This window comes from Vanellus vanellus (genome assembly GCF_965231255.1).
Source record: "Vanellus vanellus genome assembly, chromosome: 19".
NCBI lineage: Eukaryota > Metazoa > Chordata > Aves > Charadriiformes > Charadriidae > Vanellus > Vanellus vanellus.
In genome coordinates this window covers 10652838-10677973 of record NC_138924.1, presented here as the reverse complement: position 1 = coordinate 10677973, position 25136 = coordinate 10652838, and the positions used below count along the sequence as shown (strand labels likewise).

The window sequence follows — 25136 nt, the reverse complement described above, 5'->3', positions numbered from 1 at the left end:
CAGAAAGGAGTGGGGGAGAAAGAGACCCACTACTATTTCTTTTTAAACTGGCTCAGCACCAGCACCAGCTCAGAGAGAGGGAGAGAAAAAGAATTCTTCAAACATGATCCTTGGTACTTGATTAAAACATTGCTAGCCAGCCGACGAAACCCTAAATTGCCAGAGGGTTCGAAGTGGAGTGGATACATGGTGCTGCTCACAGTCCTCTTCATTCGCTATGATATCTGCTCCGTGGGCCTCATCTGTATATCTCCAATCTAGAAGAGACCAACATAGGATGTTACTGGCGCACTGAAGTCCATTGTAAGTCCTACACTGGGCACTTCCATGCTGGACCAATACAGTGGCAAGCTGCACATGAAGAAAGTTCCTGTGACTAGAAATGAGGCTGCTTAGCGGAGATATTAGAAAGAAATAAAGATGAATGTGACTGCTCTGCCTTTAGCAGAAGGGATAAAAGCACAAACATGCACAGAAAAGAGTGCAAGATGACACTGATTATAAACTCTCATGGTTCAAGTCTTCAGTTTGGTCATGGTCACGGAGGGTCAAGCAGAAACACTGCTTGATCAGCCACTGGCAGGACTTTTTATCCTCTTAAGACAAGAAGGCCAGCTATCACTACTGATCCAACGTCAAGATGGCCACATCTTGCTCTAAAGGAGCAGAGGTCATGCAAGGGGCTGCTAAACCTCTCGTGATCAAAGTTTGCTTTTGCAACAGGAACTTTTATGTTGCATATCCTAAACTTTGACACTGCTTCTGCCTCCTCCTGGCTCCAGCTCAAAGCTGGTCACTTATTTCTTGTTTCACAGGAGGGAAATCCCTCTGGCAGCACAAGTATCCTTCTTTGAGGTAAAACAGAACCAATTTTCTTTTCAGTAATTTTACTTTTCAGCTAAGCCTCTTCTAAGTGAACTCCCTCCCTTGGGGAGGTACACAGCACTTGGCAGGATCAAGCCCAACATGTTATTTGGCAACTGGCAGAACCTTACCCAACTGCAAGACTACCAGCAAATCTCAGATGGCACCATCCAAAAGGGCAGACTGTGCCCATATCCCTCCCATTCCCCATGTCTTGTGCAGTCCTTCTCTGGGGTCAGAGCAGCCTTTGCTGGATCTGCAGGGCTGTCAGCAGCCCAAGCAGCGCAATCCCATGGCTGCCATAAGGGAAGTGTAAACAAACGTGATCACTGTTAATCCCCAGCCCAGGCTCCGCTAAGCACACAGCTGATACAGTGGCTGCAATGCCAATTAGCAAATGTCAGGGCAGCAGTTACCCTCTCTGCCTTCATCCACCCACAGCAGAGTCCTCCAACCCAACCACAGCCTACCTGTACATGAGGTGGGGCACTGAGGACATATATGACAGCGTTAGCCATATCTTCAGCTTTGAGACACTGGAAAGACAGGAAAGAGATTCTTAATCAAAGAGCACCTCAGGAAGTTAACCATAAGATCACTCCTTTCCTAAGCATCAATAATGAGTTTCAACAATGCCACTGGGGCATGTCAAAAAGACACAAGCAAGCAGGAAAAAAAAAATCCATTAAAAAATTTAACAAAGGATGTGTCTGGTGCTGATAATTCTCCATTGCTGTGAATAATCTTACTACCAGCAAAGGAATTCTGCCAGGTCAGGCATTACCACCCTTATCGAAAATTCCTTGAGAAGCACAAGAAATCCTGTGCTAGCCACCTGCAAGACAACATGCTCTCACATTTCTTCTTGTGTAGGAACATTTGCTTATTATATCTTCTCCTCAACAAAGAAGTCATAGCCTGCAAAATGTCAAAGCTGACAGGTATTTATTTACAGGAACATCAAAATAAAAGAAAAAATATAGGGAGTGGGAAACTGAACCTGAATGAAGTTCTACGTAGTGTGTAAATATCAGCGCAAAATCTGATGTTTGAGTGCTGAGACTTTGGGGATGCTGATTACATCCTGGAAAGCACTGGGCACTCTGCAGAACTAGTTCCTTGTGCTATTAGCCAGGAGAGAGGCTGTTAAACTATAATCAGAGCCACTTCCCTCCATTTCCATTTCTCCGTGTCCTACCCGAATGCTCTCATAGGTTGCAGCAGCTCTCTCGGGGTCATTATCATGAAGTTTAAAAGCAAATCCCGTTTCCACCAGTCCTGGAGATATACACTGGAAAAAAGCAGAGCACATCCTAATAGGATTTGTAATTTCCCTTCAGTAAAAGAATAAAAAAAATAAATTAAAAAAAAGAAGATAACTTCTTAGCACTGAAAAAGCCAAAAAAAACAGCCCCTGTTGTTCTCCTTCCTCACCCTTTTTCTAGGGGAATAGTTTAAGAGAGCAGACTTTGCCTTAATGACTGCTGCGGCAGGTAACTGTGGGGAACTGCTGATGGGTGCTCCCCTCTTCATGCCCCAAAGGGACAGAGAATCACAGAAAACAACAGAGAAGCTTGCAATACAAGTTAACTTCTAGACATGTCACTTCTGAGATGCAAGTTCTGAATGACAGCACACAGCCCAGCTGATTGCCTCCCTCTGCTGTCATGAGCTCCCCTCACTCCTGGACAAGTAACTGCCTGCTTCACGCACCCAAAAAGTTTATTCCCTGACACAGCTCATTGCCGCCGTGCCTTCTGCCCCCTAGTCTCTATCTTGCTGGGAAAGAGAGGTGGCCAGGGACAGTTGGCCACAGGACTTGAACGTTCCCAGTGGGATAAGGGCTATTTTTGCATTTCCTTGCCTGTTTTCCAAAGGGAAAAACTCTGTCCCATAAAGCCTGTCAGCTCTCTACCACCCACAAAAGCAGGAGAGAGGACGAGAGCCCACAGTACTCACTGTAGCTCGTATATGGGTCTTTGCTTCTCTGAGTTCTTGCCTCAGCCCCTCCGTGAGGGCTGTGACCGCGTACTTGGTGGCACTGTAAAAATGCACCACCGACTGTGGCACAACGCTGTGGCCATTCATGCTGAGGAGAGAGCAGAAAGGGAAGTGCTGAGAGGTGGGAGGCAAGCAGAGTCCTGGGAAGGAACCAACAGGATATTCAAACCACCATAATGAACACAGAAAGAGACGCTGACGTGGTGGCTACGTGAGGAATTCCCCTCTCCTGCGGGGAATGCATACCACCGGAGGGTCCTCTCCATATGGCTGTTTTCTGGAGCTGGTCAAGAAGTTTCAATCTTCAACCTTGCACCATCGCAAGTGGTTGGCATTAACTTTTTCTCCCTGGTTCGGTCTTTCTTGCATTTAGACCAGCAGAGGTTAAAAAAAGTGGTTTGAAAAATCAACCATGGCAATCCTTGGAAAATCCCTCCTTGGGCAACATCAGCCCATTCCAAGGTTAAAGCTCCACTACTTAAATCCTTTCTGCGAGGTGGGGAGGAGGAAGCACACGTGGCTGATCCCACGTTTCCCCCTTACGTACCTGTTAATGTTAATAATATGCCCATCATCGATGTTTCTCTCTTTCATGGACTGGTAGGCCTCTCTGGTACAGATGCTCACAGCCATCACATTGACCTGAGGGAAGAGAAAAGACGAAGAAACTAGGACCAGCAGCCCTGTCTGGCACCCTTTGACTTGCCCCCCGCACACCCAAAGCTGCGGAGGCAGGTTCCAGTCCCCGACTCACAGCAATTCCTGCAAACGCCAACAGAGGGAAATGCACATACACACACCACACATCACGCTGCGACCAAGCTCGGGGCGGCAGTGACAAGGGGTTTGTGCAGGGGAGGCACTAATACCCAGCTTTGCGAGACAGCCTTGGCCTCTGCCAGAAATAAATGGACTTAATTGTTTTATGGGCAAGCGTAAGGGTAGAGTGCAAAGTAAGGGAGAACAAATCCACCTCCCCACAGTCAGCACTCTGTCCAGGAGACAAAGTTGTTTATTTTGTACAGCACTGAGCACACTGGTGTTTGGGCAGCTGATAGGACACTAACAGCAGGTAATTAGGTCAGCTAGTTAACCAGGAAATCCCCAGATACTGCCTGTCAGAGAGCCAGGTGCTCAGAAGCACTGCAAACAGGCCAACAAAGCTTCCCATGCACAAACGAAGCCAAAGATCACATCGTGCCATGGGGAAAGCCAGAGTGGGCAAGTAACCCTGCAGATATGAAAGCCACCAATCTGTCACACTGTCCACTGACATTTTCCTCAGCCCTAACTGGATAAGCCAAGGAAGAAAGGACACGGCAATTTATCCAGTCCTTCAGCACAGGATTCAAAGCTTTCCAAGCTCTTGCTCTTTGGGCCAGCACTTCCCAGCACACCGTGGCTCAGTTAAACTCAGTCGTATCACTTCCACGATGTGCCACTGTTAACGCACAGATGCCTTGGACATTTGCTGACCATAAAACAGAATCAAAGTTTCCAGGAAGATGGAGCTATAGAAATTCCCCCAGCTGGAATACAAAGCACCCAGAGGCGTGTGCAAGACTGATGGGCACGTGGTCTCAGCAGCAGTGCTAATTACTCAAGTTCATAGTGGTTTAGACTTGGAAAAGTGGCTGAAAGCTAGAAAGTGTTTGCTGAAGCACTCTAGAAAGGAGGTAACCATTTCAAGGCAGGACGCACTGGCAGGTCCTACCTAATGGCATGTCCCTTTGCTCACTAAATGAGTCAACATCGCTGTGAACTAAATATCCAGGAAGCACTAAATTTCTGCTGAATCAGAAGTCAGGTGCAACTATTAATGGGAGGAGCAGCAGGAACAAGGCCATGGGGACAGCGAGTGAAGGATATGTGAGAGGGCTGGCTATCATCCCCGTGAAACTTATGAACAAGAATGGGGCAGGCTAACTAGGACTTGCTAGCACAAAAGGACACGCAAGAGAGGAACATTACTTTGGAGACCAGAAAGTAAGAGGCAGAAAGGGGTGGATTTGAGAGATGTAATTACTGAGCAGCAGACTAAGGACGCGTGGGGTCAGCTGAAGAATCTTCCGGTCACTGCTTTTGTCTTGGTTGTTATTTCTATTCGTTACTAGAGGCCATGTTATGGGTTTTTGCCTTGGCGATAGATAAATAGCATGCTTATCTGATCTTAGAGTACCCAAGCAACACAACAAGTAGAGTCATCATCCTCATCCAAGTGCACTTTGGTTGAGCACACAGTAACTGCCGGATATCTCAGTCATCATACCTGGAACTACAGAGATAAATTCCCTGGCACCAGGTTGAAGATTTACCTTGGCTGTGCAAGGAAGAAGGTTAGCAGACATATCAGCAGAAGTGGCACTGTACAACCACCTCAGCACTGGAGCGAAGCCCGCAGCAGGCAGGGCATCTGAAGGCTTTTGGATTTCACAGTAAGAAGGTCAAGGAAAGCAGGAGTAACCCACTCCAGTCTGACCTATTAACCAAGTCCTTTCAGATACAGATCTTGGCAATTGTTAGCATGAAATGCCTTCGTGACAAACAACATCCCTGCTTTCCTCCCTGCCCCAGGACACCCTGAAGGCACCAGGCATGGCGTCTTTGCAGCAGTCGCTTCCCAGCTTCACTCCATCTCTGTAGGCCACTAGAGGGTAACATCAGCCTAAAAGCCTGAGCCCCACTCCAATGCTGTGACTCACTCTAAGCAATGCTTCCTTGCGTGGGTAGAGTTACAACATTTTGACAACTACTGGCAAAGCAAGATACTAATCAACAGCCACACGGGAAAGTCCAGAGCCCAGACGATAAGACACCCTGGTACAACAAAACAACCGTCTGGAAGGCAGCTGAGCTGGGTTTGTCTCGCTGCCTTTTCCCCATAGCACCCACAGGATTTTGGGGTGAAAACCCATTTTAAAATATGTGGAACAGGCACTCAGGAACCTAAAAACATGCCTGAAAAATGAGCAAGTCTTAAGGCTGTATCACTTCAAGAAACAATCTAAAGGCTGTTGTTACAAATATCCATGCAAGACATTTTTCAGCCTTGTTCCTATTTTAAGAACAAAAGGTTCAAAGGTCCCTTAGCAAAGACAGCCAACACATCTGCACTCTGCCGTTGCACAGCATGCTGCACAATGCAGCAGGTCTGCGACTGCCGCGTGTGTGTGCTAATGCAATAGAAACAATGAAGGCACATTTTCTAGTAATTAATGAGTTCCAATTGCCAGGTTGGGAGAATATAAAAGATCCTGTTCCTGGAAGCACTGAGCATTTCACTTCCCAGAATCAGCCTTTTCTAAGGCATCAAAATGAGTATCCCAGTTCCTAAGCACATATGAAAACGCAGGTTACAGAAAACACATCTCTGCACAGATGGTATATGAAAGCAAGAACAGAGCCTCGCCGGTCAATGAATAATGCCAAGAAGAATCAAACCCATTTAGCGTCTAGAGGAGTGAGAGGATGTGTGCTGCAGTCCTTTGTGCCCTGAACAGTGCAAATGGAAAGTTCAGCTTGAATTCCTGGCTGTAAAGGTCAGTAGGTAAAACGTGAAGGAGCTGTTCAAATCCCAGAGCCTGGAGTCAGTGTGTACACAGCACCCAGCCCCGGCTACTCCTGTGTGGATCAGGGGTGGCTGAAGGACTTTGCTCCAGCCTCATGTCAAGCACAACCTCACAAACAAGTACAGAGAAAGAGGGAGAAGTTGTGAACCAAAAGATGACGGGCTCAGAACCTGCCTGTGATAACACGCTCCCTCCCTCACACCCACCGAATTCGCTGGCTGGCAGTGCTGGGCTCTGCGCTGCTGTAAGGTAATGGAGACACAATTCCTAACATGAGATTCCTGCAGCCCAGGGAGGTGCAGCTCCTTCTTGGGAACAGATACCAGACAATAAGGAACCAGATCATTAAAAAAAGAGGAGGAATAAGTAAATGATAACATGATTTTGACTGTTAGATGTATAGCAAGAAATTTTATGGAATAGGTATACCAAGAGGGGAGCCTGGAAGGAGACAAAGCCTCAAAGCTCATAAAAAATGCATGGAAACAAAAATCAATTTACCAAAAAGAGAAACATGCCTTTAATTTAAGGCCCTAATGCCTCCTAAATCAATAGATCGATGGCTGTTTAGAAACTTCTGTCGTGCAGCCCAGAAGTACACTGAAAGTCTCCAACAGTGTCTCTCAAACTGCGCTGCTCACTAACACCTTATTCCAAGGGACCTTTGGAAGAAGCCTCCCCGCTCCTGCACAGCTCTGCAAAGCCCAGTGGCCCGTGAAAGGCGCTGGCAACCTTCCCCCATCCTGACCCTCCAAGAGCTTCAGAGCATGCAGAAGAAATGGGCCTGGCGAGTGTTTCCCTGGGGCTGGTATGCCACAGCGGAGAGAGCTGTCACTGCACAACCCTTCCCAAACCCCACTGCCACGCTGGCACCTGCACAGCCATGGCACCCTTGGAGAGCAAGATTTCCCAGCAGGGAGGTCACAGCCACAAACCTGGGGACACACAGCAAAAGGAAAAACCCAGAGCTATTTCTACCACTTACCAACAGGCTAAAAAGTAAAACCCAGGCTTGTCAGGCTGCCAAGGCTGAGGTGGGTGAAGCTTTTGGCTCTGGAAGGTCCCAGGGCTTCATCTTTGCATTAAAGGTGCAAGTGTTCTTCAGACTATTACACACAAGCCAAGAGCAAACCCACTAGTTGCTGGGTGAGAGGAATAAAATCTGCCAGTATACGAAGAAAGCTTGGATGTCTCAGTCTGCAAATGAGCAGATATAGCTGTAGAGATCACCTCCAGGAATAAAATATTCCCCCAGCCTGGTTTCCTGATGTAGCCCTTGTGGAGCCACCACCCTGCCTCTCCTCCCACCCCATCCATCACCCCGAGGCAGCTCCAAAGGGTGCACACAGCAGCACCCACAAGGAGGGTGACCCCCAGGCTCCCAAACCCCATGTCAGGCAACTGTAAATACCAACATGGGACTGTTTTATACAGGACAATCCCCATTCCAAAATCTTGCTCCCTAAAACTGGTGGCAGGTGGAACAAAGGGAGTAATCCCACCTGAGCAGCCAGGGAAGAAAGCATGGAGAGGGGAAGGGCCTTCAGCTGGCAAAAGCCACACGCTTCCCCCAGCCTGCCCACCTTACAAAGAACAAAAGGTCAGAAGAACAAAGAGAAATGAGTGTGAGGGACACACAGCATCCACGGAGCCATCCACACAAGATCCCACAGACAGCAACCAGCACAAGAAGTTTACAAGGCGCAGGAGACCCACAGGACCGGGCTTGCAGCAAGACAATGCTGGGAAGTGCCATGCTTTACACCAGCTCAGCCTCAGCTACACTTCACTTAATTTTCTTTAAAGACTCCATGGCAACCGGGGACGGGGAGATGCGGCTGTGCAGTGACCCAGGCCAGGCAACCCACAAAAGCCTGGCTAGGCAGACAAAGCTGAGCTGAGCTTGCTTTGGCTGCAGTCACAGCAGCCAGCAGACCGGCCAAAATCCTAACAAGAACTTAATTAGCCGGGATATGGCAGCTCTTGCCCTGGCAGCAGGAGTCTGAGGCCTCGATGTGCCTCTGTTTTGCTTTACACAGCCCACTGGATGAACAGCCACCGGCTGCTGCAGGAGCAGACAGATCCTGGCTGACTCCACCGTCAGGCGTAGTGGCCTCAAGCAGCTTTTCAAATAGACATGTCTTTTCCTTCACTAGGACAAGCTCTCACAGCTGCAGGAGGTGCTGCAAGGTTTACTCAAAGCCACTACTTTGACTCCTATTCCTATGAGGATGATGCTTTCATGCACAAAAGTAGGTAGTATAGGAGGGGAAAATCACCTTTGGGAAAGCTCCTGTTTCAGCATCTCACTGGCCAGAGCTGCAGGAAGGCCAGTACAAAAGGGACGTTGCAAGGGCACGTAAACCGGCCCAGGGTCCCACAGCCGTGGCTGTCATTGCTGTGTGCTGAAAAAGGCCGTCACATAATGACAAAAGATGGAGAAGTCCCAAAAAGATGCACAGCAGCACCTAGGGAGAAGTGCTGCTAGTAAATGGCATGGACCATTTGCACAAACTCCCAGTTCGGTATATGAAATTGCCTCATTCACATCCAGCTTTAATCAGATTACGGGCAGAAAATTAAGCTATAAAGACAAAAAGCATTACAGCTTTTTAAGCCAAAAAGAATCTGCCTGTTTTACAGCCCACTGCTACAACTAACAGGATTAGCTACAAAAGCCAGTACTTGGCATTCAATTGCCTATTTTATTGAAGAAAAAAAAAGTGAGGCTCATCACCCTTTAGAAAGCCATTGAGCTAAAGGAAAAATGCTGCTGAAGGCATTGCACGTTTCCATACTTCAAGGTGAAGGCATGTGGCTCAGCAGTGCAGGATGTCTTCCCACTTCCCAATCAGCAGACCCAGGCCATGTCAGAGCCAGATGGGAAGCACGTCCTCAGCTCTGCACACGTGAAATAAATAGGTGGGGACAATGGTGCTGGTGGCCAGAAGAAATAAAAATCTAGCACAGTTCCCGCTCTCCCGGCGATGCTACTCACATCTATCATCGTCCGCCAGCCCTCCGTCTTCCCTGAGAGCAAGGGCTCTGGGCGAGCCAGCCCCGCGTTGTTGATGCAGACATCAACTCCTTGATGAAGGGTCTTGATGGCGGAGAACATCGACAGGATCTCCTCTTCATTGGAGAGATCACACTTGTATGGGATGAGGGTCCCTGGATAGCCGGCACTCTGGCATTCAGCTGCCAATTTCTAGGGAAGAGAAAGGAAGGACAAAAACAGACATCAGCCTCCTCTCCTTGTGGAGCAGCTTATCCAGCCATTTGCTTAAAATCACACCCCAGGGCTAACAAAACACGGCAGCTTCCCAGTGAGCCCGTCTTAAGAGCAGGCGCTTGGAAAGAATCATTGTAAATGCTAATTAAGAAAAAAGAAATATCTATATACATGAGAGTCTGAGCCCTTCAGCCTTTAAGTTATTAAACTTGAAGACACACTCTGTGCTCGTCCATCACCCCAGGCAATACAGGTCGAGGTGAGCAGGTGCTGGCAAAATACAAATAAATACTGCTGCAGCAGCAGGCTGCAAGTCTGCCATGCTGCCGCATGGATAAAGGACGTGGCAATCACATGCCTGACAATTCTTCATTAGCCATTACCAACAATTACTCCAAGCATCCAGATCTTTTATAAAACTAGATGATGTAAAGCAAATGAAAGGCCAAGAGCTGCTGCTGGCCGCCTATGTTAATGATGCAGCAGCCACCGCACCAAATCCTCTGGAGGATGCCCTTTACCCCCTGATGCTAATGAGAAGCAGCATCTCATCTCTGATGTGTCATATTAGCGACAGTGACAGCTTCCAGTGCGAGGCGAGAGCCACGTGATGTCTGGTTTCTGTGGAGAGATGGACTCTGGCTACAAATGTCCACCAAATCACTCAAACGCCATCACCCGCGGCGGTTTCACCAACGTGACATTTCAGAGGGTGCAATAAAGCTGCTCTCCTGCCAGAGGCAGCTTTCCCACTCCTCCCAGCTCCTCCCTGCATACCAAGGACTGCAATTCACAGCCCAGAAAAGGAGGAGCGAGGCCCAGCACAGGAGAGCCCTGGCTGGAAGCAGAGGATGGCAGAATGGTGAAGGCGGCTGCAGAACATCCCAGCTCCAGCCAAGCACCTGCCCTGGAGCTCACCCAGCTTTGGCCAGAAACAAGGACATGGGGGCGGCCAGGTCACCAGCCACAGCACTGCCCAAAACACCACTTGGAAGCTCAAACTGGAGGACTGGTGACTTTTTTTGCCCGATCTGAGGTACAGCATCACCTCCCAGACTAGCCCAGTCCCTTCTGGCCCTCAGGGAAGACACATGGAGCAATTCCCACATTTTGGAGAAGGCAGATGCTGAAACCAGCCCCACCATCTGTACTGACATGGGGAGGAGCCTGGAGAGCCATGCTGGCCTCGGACATGGCTTGCTCTAATGAAAGCGATGACAAACCAGAGCATCGAAGGTGTCTTTCTCCCAGGGGAAGCTAACAAGCCCTGGTGTCCCCTGACCCTTTCACTTAGCAGAGCTGGTCTTTTGGTGGCTGCCGCAGGGGCAGACTCACCACCCAGCATCAGTGACAGTCGCAGAGTTTGTTAGCCAGCCTGATGTCCAAATTCTGAAATAAACATTAGACGATAGGAAAAAAAAACAAACATGGAACATAAGGGAAAAGGGAAAGAGAAGAAAAAAAAAAAAAAAAAAATCAGAGACAGCACAGCACTGGCTCCCCCGGTACAGGCTGGGAGGCAGCAGAGCTTGTGGGGCTGCATCAGTTCACAAACACCACGGGACCTGGTGAATGCCAAACCAAAGCATGGGCCCAGCTCCCATCCAGCTGGCCTCCAGTGCATGCCACCCCGCAGGTCTGACACCAGCACGTCCGGGAAACCTGCAGGTTCTGATCCCTGAGGTTTTGTTAGAATCAGCTCTCTGCTCCCCAGCCAGCACAACATAGAACGGCTGTGTGCCTCAGCTAACAAGGAGGGCTGGCAACTCAGTTAGATGCCACAGAGTCCAAAAAGGGGAAAAAAATTCACCTGAAGATGTGAACTGGCTCCCAGCTCATAAACTGTGCTCTTTTTCAGTGGCTTTTTCGGTGACCAAATTTCTCTTACACAGAACAGGGCTGAGCATCCTTACTGGGAAAGGGGCAGAAAAGCCAGGACCTCCAAACCACTCTCTGCGCCCCAAGCACATTCATTTTAATTACTCTGGGGCAAGTGGCTCTGTTCAGTAAATGATTTTCAACCTTTCTCAATACCTAAGACCACTGCAGAGGTGGGCCAAGTCCCTGAACAGTGAGTTTAAGCTTTTCTGATTTGCTTTTCACCGCAATCCACAGCCTTCATCAATGACAAGCTAAAACCAGCCCAGGTCTAAGGGTCTGGTCCAGACGCTGCTCTCCTTTCTGGGTACTGCTTCAGTGAAGGCATTGCAGTAACACAAGAATTATTATTATTGCTCTCACAGCACCAAGCGAGAAGGGGACAGACACGCTGAGTTCAGCCTGGAGATCAATACATCCCAACAGCATCACGCTCTCTGGAGAGCTCTGCTTGGGCTGAGCTAGACAATATTTCTGCCTGACAGAGAACAAAGGTGCCCCTGGGACTGAATCGTACCTCTCTGTACCCTCCCAGGGCCAGTTCCACTTTGTTATACATGCAAGCTTGTTGAGTATGTGCTGATAATAGTAGAAAAAGATATACTTTTTAAAGATCAGAATACACACTTGAGAAAACAGTTGGGGGAAAAAATCTGCAAGAACAGCATTTAGAAAATGAAAAGCAGTATGAAGGGCTGCTGGAAGGTGCTAAACCACTCCCGGGATGGGGCCTTGTTCTTCCAAAGATACAGGAGGGAAGGATGGGCAAGGGGCCATCAGCCACATTCTTCATAACCTGGCACCAAGTTGACAGCTACAGAGCTTTCTCCATCCCACTGTCCAAACACAAGCACTCCACTAAAGAATCCATCCCATTCAGTATTTGCTTGTAAAGTACCAGGGCTCGTGTCTGGCACGTTTTCTTCCTATTTCACTAGGTCTTGGCCAGGAGTATGGTCTTAATTTGCTTTTGGAAAAGGGCTGGTGTCCTGGTACCTCCTGCAATTGTCAGGCTGCGTTTAGTTTGCTTGATTGAAAGCTGGGTTGAGTTATCTTTTCAGTGGTGCCTCCGATTTTCACTGCTGGTGTCAGTGCTCGTCGCAGGTAAAGCAGGGTGCTGTCTTTCAAAATTAGCATACTCACACACAGAAAGGAAAAGCAGGGCAACCACCGTGTCCTGAGGCAGAGCATCACGGTGCATCCCAGAGCTGCAGGGAGGAAAGCTTACAGCTCTGGGCAGGAACTGGTCCAGTTGAACTCAGCCCCGTTGAACTTGAATAAAGCAACGCCAATGATTTTAAAAGATGAGAAATACAAGCACAAGGGATTAGGGTGAATCCCCCCAAAAAGGACTCATGCCAGGAGAGCTGGCTGGAAGGAAGAAGGGCCCATCAGCATGGATGGGAAAGGACAGACAAGTTCATCTACAGCCCAGAGGGAAACGCCGTGTTTAATATCTCTGTTTCCATGTTCAGCTGTCACTTTTCACTATTCAGTGAAACCCTTCACTGTTCAGTGCAGCTCCTTGATGGAGGCAGACGGGGTCTAAACACCATGGGCTGCAGCACAGCAACTCAGATGAAGGAGCAGATGAAACAAGGGGTACTCTGGACAGCAGTGGCTGTCGTGGTGGAGCTGCCCATCCTGTTTTCCCAGTCAAATTCCTTAGCTTATGTCCTAGATACACAAAGACAAAACTCTTTCTTACTTGGAGAAAAGCTTCTCTGCCACAACTGACCAGAGAAATCAAATACCTCTCAAGATCTTTCTTTTCCTGGCTGGTGTCTAGCCGCCTCAAACGAGACTCAACATGGATCCTTTCATCTCTCAGGCTACACTTATGTTAACAAATTCCCTTTGAAAAATGAAGTGCCGAACACCACTGACATCCAGGCAGAGCTGAATGTGCTTCAACCATCTATAGATAAAGAGTCATCACAGGCTCTTCAAAGAAACATCAACTGCGGGCAAGTTTGCAAGAGAAGACTTATGTAAAGCACCTCTATGAATTAGGGAGCTTGCAATAGAGCACCCATTAAGTCACTCAACTAATGCTCATTCCACTTTAAGCACACCACACGCACATGGAAAGGAAAAAAAAAATAAATGCTGTTTTTCCAGATTTCATAAGCAACTTGAGAGTGACCACATAAAGCAACACCAATACAAGTGAGGGCCAGTGCACCTCCAGCAGCTTGAGCTGAAGATTGGAAACAAGACCTGAGCATCTCTGTACCACACTGTTACCACTGGATGCTTGGAAATGGACAGCGAGGTGCTATAGTTACTGGTACAAACTGGGATAATGCTACATAAAGAAGAAATAGATACCTTATGTGTTAAAACATTTAACCTAAAGCCATCCACTGCCATGGATGCAAGCCCTCGCCCCTGTAATTCTGATACACTACCCAGCATGAACACAGTACCTGGCAAGTTCTGCAACACCCATGAAAGATCAGCTTTCCACAAAGGGCATCAAAATTACTGGTGTGATATAATGAGCCAATACAGCAGTATGTACTGGATACACAGGCTGCGATGTGTCTCTTGCTTAGACACCAATTTTTCCATTGACATCACAGTGATTTATCTCAGCTGCCAGCAGTGTTGGATAAATGAAGGAGCAAATGAAAAAAAAAAAAAAACAAAAAAAAAAAAACCAAAAAAAACACCAAAACCCAAACACCTAGGACCTACCTACATGTAAGTAAAACAAAGAAGAATACCTAGTCATGCTGCTTACTATACACTATTTAGTTGTCTGCTTTTAAAGGTCGAAAAGGATGCCTCGCATTTATGGAAGGTTTTCCATGTTAAGAATACATCAGTTTTCCCAAGAAGGGGTTAATGCTCTTTGTGCATACGACTTGGGAAGGGCACAGTGCCATGCATTTAGATTCAGTCTTGGTAAAATGGTTTTACAAAACTAATTGATATAAACATTTAAAGGGACTCTTAAGGGGAGGAAAAAAGAAAAGAGTCACGTAGGGCTTTATTTGGCAAACCATCCTATTAACTTCAGACACACTTAGTTCAGAGAGATTAAAGCCAGAAGAAACCATTAGGTAATTTTTAATCTAACCTGCCATTCATCACAGGTACTTGCATCCTACTGATTTAGCTCATGCTTAAATACATAGCTGTACCAAGAAACCAACTGGAAAGAAACCAAAGTCACCCCAATTACTTTTGCTATCTAAAGGAAAAGAAGGAGAAAGATTTTAACGAACAGCATCACAGTTGTGAAAGAAAACTGGGGGCTTACAAATCCTTTCATTTTACTAATTGGCAAGTTTGAAGCTTCTTTTAATTAAGATTTAATACCAGTGCAACAGCATAATAGAGGAAGAGATATGTAGTGAATAAAGCACTAGACTGGGGGTTATTTCCATAGTGTGCTCTGTGACCATGGGCAAAATTCAGAGCTGTTTCCCCATCTGTAAAATGAAGATAATCACACTGAGCCCCTCCCTAGAGCTGCCAGGTACCTGGGGCTTTTTGCCAGATATGATCCAAGGATGAGTTCTACTTCACATTTCTTCCAGTTCCTTTTGCCTGGCACCAGGTGCCCAGAGAGGGCCTCCATGGGAGTCTGAATGGAGTTTTCAAATGAATAAAACAGTAAAGTGATTCTCCTTCCCTCTCCTGAGCTTTAAGTTGATCCATGTCTGTTCCAGGGGAGAAGGCAGAACAGTGGGGATAGGAAAGCTCACAAAATAAGGTTTAAATGGAAAACCAAATGTGCAGTACCCAGTTGGGGACACCAATACCAAACCCCAGTACAGACGAAGAAGGGCTAGCACATTTCAGGGTTTAACCTGAAGTGCATCTCAACTACAGGCTGCCTGATCAGGGAGACTGAATTTCTCACACCGGTCCAGAAACCCACCACCTCTTGGCACAGGAAAAGGAAAAAAAAGTGATCAAAACTTGAACAAAATTTAAGTCCCTGTATGCCTTTTTTTCACCCTGTATCATCTTGAATGTACTGACTTTACAGTCCTTGCAAAGATTCACAGGTGGCACACAAAAATCAGCACTTGTATAATAAATAACCCAGAAAAATCAGATCTCATTTTGTGGAAGAGAAAGGAATAAAACCCCGGGGAACCTCTTGGACCTCTTTGCTGTTTATCAGCTTCCTGCAGTGAGAAGCAGACCATGGAGAGGCAACTAAGGGGTAACAGTCCCAGCCGGGTATTTGTGACCGCAGTCATCATCAGGGCTACAGAGCACGGCACGGCAGCACGGCGGCACGGCAGCACGGCAGCCTGCCCTCCTGCAAGGGTCCTCACACCCGTGGTGCTGCCACAATATATGATACCCACCAGAGACAGCACAAAATTACATCTTGGCATATTCCCAACATCAGCTGTCCGGGACAGCTCCTGGGTGGTGCCTGGGCTCTGGACACTGAACATCAACACAGTACCTGCCCTTTGCCCAGCAAACCCCTCCCATGGGCTCTGTAGGGGCCGAGTGGCATCTCCTGCCCGTCTCCTGCTGTAGGTGCAGCGTGGCCCAAGGGAACCACTCAAGCTGATTTCATCCCAGGCATTGAAGCAAAACTCCCTGCTAAACAGGGGTCTAGTTGAGCAGTCATGTATTCCCAGTACTGGTCACTGTCCTCCCATACTGCTCCAGGCTCACACTGCTTTCTTCCAAGCCCTCTCTGCTCCCTGCACTTTTTCAGTAGTTAAACATCCAGGATTATTTTTTTCCTTGCTCATTTCATTTTACATTTCCAGTGTCATACATGCAAGCCAAATCGCCCCATTTACACTGCCCTGAACGTCCCTGCTACCTTAAGGCATTCAAACAATCATTCGTTACGTCAAGGCTGAAGGCACTTCTCTCTCTTTTTTTTTTTTTTTTTTTTTACTGCTTGCTCAGATCACGTTGCTACAGGCTGGCATGGGGGAGGAGGAAATAACGCTGCTCCTACGATGACAGCTCATTAGAGCAATATCTCTTGCTTATTCTGAGGTATGACTATCCTGAGACACACATCATAGGTGCCTGCCTGCTCTTCAGCTCCAACATGCATAAAGCAGGTTCCCACGCAGCCGGGCACGTAGATGCTTTCCTTCCTCAAGGAATACAGTACTCTTATTAAGACTGAAGCTGCTGTATCGCAGCCACCTGCGGTCCTCCACCAGCCCTTGGCTGCCTTCACAAGCAGGGTTCAAAGACCACGTAGCTCCAAGACACCCAAGCGTCTGCACACACAGCAGACCTGATGGTGCACGTGTCGCAGGCAGGATTGCCGCCCATTCGAGCACAGATTTCCAAGGCAACCTGGAAACACACCATTCGGAGGGCAAAGCCGAGCCTGAGCTTCAGCCTGACACCCTCAGATCACTGCACATGCCTCCTGTGTCATCTCCACCGCAGGCGAACACACCTCCACTACACTCAGGGAGTCAAAAAAAAAAAATATTTATTTTAATTAAATCAAACTTCACCTGGTCTTGCAGCAGTGAAAGTCTGAGATGCCTAGTGGCACCCTGAAGATCTTGGGTGTGATCAGAGGTCCGTGGAAACCATCAGCACCTGCCCACCCTGAATAACACATGTTGTAACCGAGTACATCACTGTACCTCATTGGTAAGACTCGGGAGCGCTCCTGATGGCAGCCAGGACCCATTCCCAGCTCTGTCACAAGCTCACCAGGGGGACTTTCCCCCTTCCCAGCCCCAGTGTACCCACCTGTGAGACAAAGAAGCAGCAGACGACAACCCACTGGTGAGCTCTGAGCTCCTCACTCGGGGGCCCAGGAAAATCTGAGCATCGATCGCAGCCGCTGGGCTTCCACAGCTTGGCCAAACCCCACACCTCACTGTGACACAGCACGCCTGCCTGCAAAGCACCCGCCGCTGTCACTGAGAGAGCTGTACCCGGACAGCAGGTCTCACCGTCAGAGCACGAGATCGGCCCTTTCCCCTCTCAACACCCCACAGCGCAGCCCTGGCTTTGCTCTGAAGCTCGTGACACGGCAGCAAGCATTCCTGCTGCAAGGGCAGGGCGAGAGCTGTGGTCCCCACGCGCTCCTGTCTCACCGGCTCCCATCCTGCACCCATATAATCCTCAACGAATCCTCTTCTGAAAAGACAGATTAACCCACACTCGGAGAGGAGCAGGCCTTCCCCCGCCAGTGCCCAACGCTCCCCAGTACCAAAATTCAGTTGACGGGTCCTGAATTTTAATACACCCCAGATCTATGACCCACCAACAAGTGCGACGAAGGATCCCACACGCCCCAGCCCAGCTGTGGTTGGAGCGAGCAGCAGCGACAGCAGGGATTACCACTTCCATCGCCGCGCAGCTGCAAGTGCCGTGATTAAACATCTGTACCAACGCCAACGCCACCGGACGCAGCAGGCTCAGCGCTGCTCGCTTCTACACCGATGCTAATCCCCAGTTAAGCTGGGCAGAGCTGCAGCTGATCTGCACGAGCCTAACGGGGAGAAAAGTCTGGCTGAAGGAGCAAGACTGCAGGTCCTGCAGGTCCCTCTGCTCCTGCAGCACCCTGGTCCCATTTTACCGTATAGAACCAGGGTGGGCACAAACCCACCCAGGGCCAACAAAGGCAAAATAATGATATTTTCAGCCAGGAAATTACCATTAGCACTTCCCACATGGACGCTGGCAGGAGCAAGGGTTAAAGCTCAGCTTTGGCACAGCCAGTACTTTCTGCAGAGCTTTAACTATTAACAAGCCTCAGGAAAACCACCATCGTACTTACTCCCCAACGCTGTGCCCAGGTGCTCTGCCCCAATAAACCCAAAACACAGATCAGAAAAAAGCCCTCCATGTTGGCACGCTGTCCCCATCCAGCCCTCCCACTGCCCCAGGGCAGCAGTTGTCAGGTTCTACACAGGGAAACTGAGGCACGGGACAGCTACCTGATCTGCCCTGTTACACAGGGCAGAACAAGAACCCCACCACATCTCCAAAATCCCAGAAAAGGCTCAGTTACTGCTTATTTTTAAGGCTGCGAGCGTGACATACCCTGGTATTGCTGCTCTATTGCAAAGCCAAAGGGAACAGAAGAGAAGCAGAAAAAGGGGGGCTGCTGCAGTAAGGCATTTTTAAAGCACATTTTGGGGGCAGAGGAGGGCGAATCCAACCCAGTTTCAAAGCAACCCTTCTCCCAGGTGCCTCCTGAGCTTCAAGGCTGAGGAAACCCATCAGGCCAGCGAAGCATTTGTTCCCACTACTCAGGATAGCAATTACAGGATCTCTCGTATTTACTCAGGAAAGGATGGGGTCAGGGACAAGCGGCAATAAAAGCACCTCGGAGGCCTTGAGTACCCACCATCCCTGAGGCAAGGCCTTCACCAAACACAAAACAAGTCCTTCCAGAGGCCAAGGAGATTCTGAAGGTCATTCATTCATACGGGGATCATGCCTTGGGATTATCCTGCCTTAAAAAAAAACCAAAACAGTAATTCATCAGGCTACCATGCAGCCCAGCAGCTCTGCAGGCCTACATGCCAGGAGGGCAACGGGACAGAGGAGAGAGGGAGCAACAAGGTCCACGATGAGCATTTGGGGACAGCGGCTTATCCACTTTCGGCACAGGGAGGACAGGAGCCGCAGAGGCTGCCCAGCGGATGGAAGCCAGGCAGCAAAATTCACACCTCTCATGTTCAGCCATGAGGTTGTTGCTGTAAATCACTGGATTGACAGTGTGGGCACAGAGGCAAACCTGTGTTTTCGGGAACGCCCCGTGAAACCCAGCCCCAGCTGTAGGGCAGAGGAACAGACCCCAGAGGGACACTCCGCACCACAGGGACACCCACAGAGGGAGGCCAAAATTTTAACCAGTTGACCTCCAAGCCATCAACATGATTTGCACGCGACATAATTAAATTCCACATTCAGCTACTATGAAACAATTTAGCCATTAATTAACCACCTTGGAGCACTGAAGGGGTTGAGAGTCTCCCTTGCACCTCATGGCCCAGGCAGCAATCAGTGGAAGGGATCAACCAGCACACAAATGGCTCCTTCGGGATGCTCAGCTCCCAGGAGGAAGGCTCAGCTACTTCTCCCTCCTCCCACACCGCCACGGCGCCGCTTGACGAAGCGAGCCCTAGGCTCTTCAGAGATTGGACTGCTCGAACCTGCAATCAATAGCTCAGCTTATCAAAGGCTATTTCTTGAGCAAGATCTAACCTTGACAATGCAGTCCCTGGTTATAAATGTTACCTTTGATCAATAACTGTCACAAATGCATTAGAATTAATCGGTTAAACCTTGTATTTTAAACCACATTTATTGCTTCCTGCACAGCTCGCTCTCTGCACCCCAACAAAGAGAAAAAGATCATTTTTTTTAGAACACGACATCCATGATTAAATCTCACCGGCGCCTTGAAGCAGGCCATTGCCCGAGGGTTCCAACCCCCCCTCACTACTCTGGGAGGGCAGCAGGTATCTCCCCACCATCCTGCCCCTCTGGCAGAGCAGCTGGGTACCACTGCTCCAGGGGATGCTCGCCGATCTCCCAGGAGCAGCCGGACACTTTGTTATTTGGCCTGTGGTGGACCCAAGGTGTTCCCATCGCAGACTGTGAGCCCAGGACAAGCTGTACAAGACGAGCCAGCCACCACGCCAAGCTCTGACCTGATGGCTCAACCCTGCCAGCTCAGCTATTCGCAGCAGTGACGTGAAGGATCGCAGGAGCCAGCTGACTTCCCACACCTCTCCTGAGGAGTCTTTTCCAAGTGATGAATTAACAACACTTGGAAGGCGTTGGAAAAAAATAAGGTTAAAAAAAAAAAATTTAAAAACCCAAAAACCGAAAAAAAACACCCACAAAATAAGCGGCAGATGCCCCTGGCCACCCTACAGCAAAGTGTCAAAGGAATGAATGAGCTGCTGGAAGATTTCTAGCAAAACTGAGTGCAGCAGTATCAGGTGCTGCCTGACCTGAAGCGAGTGGGACTGTCCCGACTGGAGCTTCTCCCGTCGGCCATGGCCCCGGCCACGCAGCAATGCATGCACAGATCCAGTGCTGCGACACCGGGGCCAGAGGGAGAACTCCCACCAGCACTTCTGTCATTCTCTACAAATATAAAAATAAATATAAAAATACATGAAATTAAATTTTATTATTAAAAAAGAGTGTAATACTAAGTGTCAGCTGCAAACTTGTTGGAAACAGCTCCCTGTGCTCCAAAAGAAACGTTCCAGGGTACCTCAATGCCTTTATTGTGCCTCTGAGCCAGACCCTACATTTACCAAAACCCCTGCCAAGCCTTCCCCTCACCCCAGGGCACGAACACTGCAAAATAAAACTTACGCATCACACTTAATAAAAGACCAGAGAGTGTTTTACCAGCCAGAGGAGAAGTGTTTTGTCCCATGTGTGGGGAAACTCTCTCCCTTTTTTGTGCTGCTGCAAGAAGTCAGACATTAAATACGAATTTCTGGAAAACGTCAGGAGGAAGGATGTTGTAGAACCTTGTAGTGAAGCCATCAAAAGCGATACTCTGCCTTTTGTCTGCAGGATGGAGTGACTGCGGCTTTAATGTGCCATCGGGTACCAGCTAAGCTGTACCAAGTCATCAAATCACAGCAAGTCTCGCACGCTGGAGACCCAAGTGATCAGCGAGGGAGTCCCTGTGAAGGTGATTGTCTAATAGGGAGCAGCTTCCACCAAAGCCTGATCTTGCAGACTGCTAAAAACTCTTGGCTAATTCATTAAAGCACTGACACACTCCTGACTTGGAACGCGTGTAGGTATCTGAAGAGCAGAAAACACACAGCAAGAGCACACCCCAAAAAGTCTACACCAGCTGTGAGTACCTCTAGGCTTCTCATTTAAAACAAGCTTTCAACCCAAATTATGTCCTGGCATGCAAAAGTAAAATAAAGCCACTTTAATTATATTTTATTTCTCAAAGTCTGACTATAGTAACAAAATTACTGTTGGACAACCCACACATGGAGTCTCCGCTCACAACGGTGGCACAAGGAGTGGGGAACACGAGGCTGCTGGTGAGCACGGACTGCCGGAGGGTCAACATTGCATTTTAGAGGGTCAGAGCTGGCACGATTACAGAGGGGAAACCCAGCCGCCGGAGCCAGCGATTGCCATGCCCGCACAGACACAGATGCGACAAAAGAAAAATCAAATCTAATTTTGAAATGCTACCACCAAAGTCAGCCGGAGCACTAACTCAAGGCAAGTGGAGCACATGGCTTTTCTACAGAGCCAGTGCAAGAAAGAAAAAAAAAAAAAAAAAAAAAAGGAAAGACTTTTGTAGGTTTTGTAAGACATTAACATTTTTATTTCAAAAGTCAAATGAAGAGCACTGGAGTCCTGACACGGGTTTAATACCAAAACCACAACTTTGCAATTCCTTCTTTATCTTGCCTCAAGCCCTTATCTGATTTTCCAAGAGATTAAGAAATCTTGACATAGCATTTACAGCCTAAGTTAAATTCCCTACAAGACAACATACTCTTTCAGTCACGAGTTTACAGTAGGTTATAAAACCACCATATAGACTAGTTCCAGCCACTCTACCTTAAAAATGGATGACTGGTGCAAAATGTTAATGAAAACATATGCTTTTGTGCTACAACAGGAGTCTCTGTACTCCCGGTTTTAAATTGCACTGTTTGCACTCTTTCCATTTCAAGCTGCCTTGATTTGTTTTTTGGGTTCACTCCTCCATACACCATTATCCAACGGGGTATTTAGCAAATTATTCCATTTTAATACAGCAATAATAAGATTTGTCCTGCAGCAACTATGGCTGTGATGCTCTAACCTCTCCTTTATTCACATCTGGCAACACCAAGCCTCCTTCATATTTCTCTCCCCTCATCACTCCGTCACCACACCCCAGCCCTGAACACCAGCGCCGCTTGCCCCGTCCTGCCCCTTACGCCTGAGGCGCTCTCCCAAATGAGCGCATCCTTCGAATCCCCACAAGGATGCCATCCCCCAGCTCCCAACCAACAATGACTTCAAAAATCAGCAGCCAGAGAGAACAGATGAGTGTATTCTGTGGATAGACCTGGTTATACAATAACTTATCAAGGTAACGACATGCTCACAGAGCGCCGATGGCGTGGACCTTCCCGTTTCCTTCCAACTGCCCAGAGCATCTAAAGCCCCTCCAGCAGGCAGGAGCCCCACTGGCAGCTCCCGAGATGGGGGCTGGCTGCATCGCCCGTCGTGCCACCGCAGCACGGTCATCCCCCGCATGCAACGCCAACTCCTGCTCCTCGAGATGGCTTCTTACTGCCACGTCCAAAGTCCCAAGTCCCAGCATGGGCCCAATAGTCTGAAGCCTGAACACCTTCCTCTTTCTTCTCTTTCTTTTTTTTTTTTTTTTTTTTTAAAAGAATAAAAACACGAGGTGAAGCTCCTGGAGGAAAGCTTAGTTATCATAAACAACTCTGCTTTGAAGATGTGGCAGAAGTCAGTAAGACGCCTCATCTGTGCCGACACAAGCGTCCCTGGCAGCCAGTCTGAGGTGATGGATCTGTTCCTGGAGTGACCCTGGACCACCTCGCACTCCACCACCTTCCCTTCCCTGAGCAAGCAGCATCTCTGGGATTTTCTTCCTCTTTAAGGAAACATGCTTCGCAATAAACAAAACCAGAATAGCAACGGAGCAAAACATAGTCCAGACACCTACCAAAACAAACGACTCTGTGCTGCAAACACAACGCGGTCCTTAGAGAGGATGGGAGAAAGAAGCAAGCACAGACAAACATTAGCTGCGGTGTTTAACACGGGTTTTTGAAACATGACAGTAGAAAGAGACTTGGAAGATGCCAAGCAGTCAGCACTGCTCAGGAAACATACACACCATGCAACCCAGATAAATCACCTGTACAAAATGTGACTGCGTTTTGCGCTGATTCAAATGAAAAGGCAAAGCCTTTAGAAGGCTACACTTTCTTAAATCTATACAGTATTATTGCCAGAAAAGTTTCAAAAAGGAGGATTTTCAGGCTTCAGAAAGGAGTCCTCTGTAGCACGTAAGGAAAACTAAAGTTTCATTGATTTTCTTTACCAAAGAAAATCAAAATATTTCAAAAGAAAATCAAAAGAAAGGGCAATATTGGAAATGGCTTTTCTTTATACTTTGGAGGGGAATGGGAAGCAACAGCATCCTTTACAGCATCCTTTACCAGACACCGCGAGGCTACAACAGCTTCGTGAAGCCGTGGAATGAAAGTACATTAAACACCATCAGCTGCACATGGAGAGCTCGGCTTTCCCTGTAAACCACCGTTTCAAAACGTCAGGAAGTCCAAAACAAGAAGCAAGCCCCAAAGGACAGTTAAATAAGTTACATCGGTGTATTTTCTCCTCTCTGCAAGTGATGTCTTTCTGACTCACGATGAAGCATGGAGAAAGTTTTGTTACTTCTGAGTGTTTCTTTATTTAACCCCACTTCTCAGCAACACCAGCAATGACAAGCCTTGTTTTCCATTATTTTTTTGACAATTTATTCTTGGTGTGGATACCTGTCCACAGCAAGTCCTTATTGCCTTTGCTACGGAAACACAAACACTGGATGTTTCTACGGATCTCCTTTAGTTGAGTGGGCACCAAACCACCAAGATGAAAATATTTAAACTGTCTGACTATAACTTTCATCCTCCGTCAGAGGAAGGGTCTTAAAAAGTAAATAAGCTTTAGCTTGTGCCATTGCGAGGCAAAGCCTACAAACGTATCCAACAACAAGAAAGGATTCCCCAGAAACTATTTCTTTTAACCATCTTTTAAGCCAATGCTGTGAGGTTTTCGACTTAGCTCTAGAGATGCTCATCGTAGGGGTGAGCAACGTATTAAGGACTGAAACTCTATATTAAGATTAACTCTTAAGAACATCCCATCTCTTGAACAGAAAGATGTTCCATCCCACCGAGTGGGGTTTATCGTGCCCTGAAACCTTTCCCAGCCCAGGCCAGCTCCGCGCACCCCCAGCGCAGCGCAGGGGCCACCAGCCAGCTGCTATTTTTAACCTAAATAACAGGTAAGCTCAAAAAATATTCCCCCCCGAACTGAATCTGCTCCTCGGACATCCTCCAGCCGACCATCCCCGCTCCTCCGGGGCGGGACAACCCCCCCCGGGGCTCCCTGGACCCCCCGCACGGCTGCGCCCCCCGCGCTCTTCCCTCCAGCAGTGCTCCGGGAAGCGGGGCGGGAGCGCGGCGGCGGGGACCGACCTGGGACCGGGGATGTGACCGCGCAGCCGGAGGGGCGGGGGGGGGACACGCTCCGGCATCCATCGGCCCGTCCCACGGCGGAGCCCCGGCCCGGCCGCGCCTCAGGCAGCCGGCGAGGCCCGGCGCTGCCAGTAGCGCTCCCGCTCCAGTCGGGCCTGCTGGGGGGGAGGTGGCGGGGGCCGGCCCGTGGAACGCTCCCGACCCGGTCCCCCCTCCTTCCCCGCCCCCCCCCTCCCGGTATCCCCCCGGTACCTCGATTTTGTCGACGCTGCGCGCGCACCCCACCACCTTCATGCCGTGCTGCACCAGCGCCCGCGCCACGGCCGCCCCGATGCCCACGGAGGCGCCGGTAACCAGCGCGACGCGCCCGGTCCAGCGCTCCAT

At 48.7% G+C, this 25136-nt stretch overlaps 1 protein-coding gene across 1 annotated transcript; it reads right to left on the bottom strand.

The window, feature by feature from the left end:
- Positions 1–74: 74 nt before the first annotated feature.
- DHRS11 (dehydrogenase/reductase 11) lies at positions 75–25136 on the bottom strand (the record flags this gene model as incomplete). Its single annotated transcript, XM_082493331.1, has 7 exons — positions 75–257; positions 1335–1400; positions 2063–2155; positions 2824–2953; positions 3413–3507; positions 9433–9642; positions 25005–25136. 7 exons carry the CDS (start codon positions 25134–25136, stop codon positions 216–218), a joined length of 768 nt encoding a protein of 255 aa, XP_082349457.1. The 3' UTR covers positions 75–215.